The sequence below is a fragment of the Verticillium alfalfae genome, genomic scaffold, assembly GCF_000150825.1.
Source record: "Verticillium alfalfae VaMs.102 supercont1.2 genomic scaffold, whole genome shotgun sequence".
Lineage (NCBI taxonomy): Eukaryota > Fungi > Ascomycota > Sordariomycetes > Glomerellales > Plectosphaerellaceae > Verticillium > Verticillium alfalfae.
In genome coordinates this window covers 545,466-546,749 of record NW_003315037.1, presented here as the reverse complement: position 1 = coordinate 546,749, position 1,284 = coordinate 545,466, and the positions used below count along the sequence as shown (strand labels likewise).

The following is a 1,284-nucleotide window of genomic DNA, read 5'->3' as shown; positions in this document are numbered from 1 at the left end:
ACCTCCTACATTTTCAACGTGTCAGCCGATGTGAATGGACGCGGCAGGGTATGCGAGATGAAGGAAAAGGAAAAGGGGAAAAGCGAGAGTGTTACGTACCGTAGGATGACGCCAGACATGACCTGCAACGTCCACAGCATGACTGTCAGGGCCAGGAAAGCACCGACGACGATGAGGTCGGCCTTGCCACGCGCCAGACGATGCACACGCGCCGTCGTCTTCTTCCAGCACGGCGTGTAATCGGCGTAGAGGCCCTTGAGCATCTCGCCCGTGGTCGACCCCGACAGGGCGGACCCCGTCTTTGCCTGCGTCGCCCAGAACTTCTTCGTCTTGGCAACGCCGCTGGTGACCTCGATGACTTGGACGACCTCGGCTGGCTTGATGGTGGCCGCGTCCACTTCGGCGATGGCTTCGTACGCGGGGGAAGTGATGCGCCACGGCCACGGGCACCGCCGATACCACGGGCGTGCCGTCGTCCTCCACGTCGACAATGACCATGATGGCATCCCTTGCCCTTGGAGAGGGCCTGCAGGAAGGCTGTGTGCAGTGCCGCGTCGCTGTGAGATCCTCGGATGCCGGGACCGTGCCGGACGGTGTCAAGGGCCGGTTGTCAAAAGGCGGATTCCGGATTGAGGCTGCTGCGGTTCGAGTCAAAAGTCTGGTGTTTCGCCGGTCTTGGTTGAATCGCCTGGAATACCCTTGTGACCGGAACGCTACGAGAGCTGAGGCCCTCGGGTAACACGAGATCCTCCCATGACTGCGGGACAGGAGCTGCGAGGCCCAGTTGGGTCACGCCAAGCGCCAAGAGTAATGATACCGTCCGCATTTTGCTTTGTGAGGGTTGAAGAGCGAGTTGAGGACGAAGACGGTTGGCAAGGTGGCAGGGGGTGGCCTTGTTGAAATAACAAGGGGCGACAGACCGACTCGGGTGAATCACTCTTCAAAGTCGTGCAAAGAAGCGTTCTCTCTCTCAGAGGTAGATACCGTGGTGTGTGTAATGTGGAGGTCGAAGTCCCGGGCTTTCGGTTTGGGAAAGGGCTGACTATGTAGATTGGGTTCTACGATCTAGAACTCTGGTTCACCGTATGCAAGTTGGTTGCATGAATGGCCGATGGCAGGCTGGTTAAAGGCGCCGCAGGAGTGCAGGTGTCCGGAAGAGGAAGTTGTGAGGTGGTGCGGGGTGTTGTGGTGCGAATGGGTGCTGCCCGTGGCCCAGGCGATGCAAAGGGCGATAGTGCAGGTGGTGTTGCTCGAGCCGTATTAGTCGCGAGGGTGGTGGTGGTG

At 59.3% G+C, this 1,284-nt stretch overlaps 1 protein-coding gene across 1 annotated transcript; it reads right to left on the bottom strand.

Annotated features, from left to right (window-relative positions):
• Positions 1–5: 5 nt before the first annotated feature.
• On the bottom strand, positions 6–506 carry VDBG_01650 (predicted protein; the record flags this gene model as incomplete). Its single annotated transcript, XM_003007416.1, has 1 exon — positions 6–506. The coding sequence occupies one exon, from the start codon at positions 504–506 to the stop codon at positions 6–8; it is 501 nt and encodes a 166-aa protein (XP_003007462.1).
• Between the last annotated feature and the right edge of the window lie 778 nt (positions 507–1,284).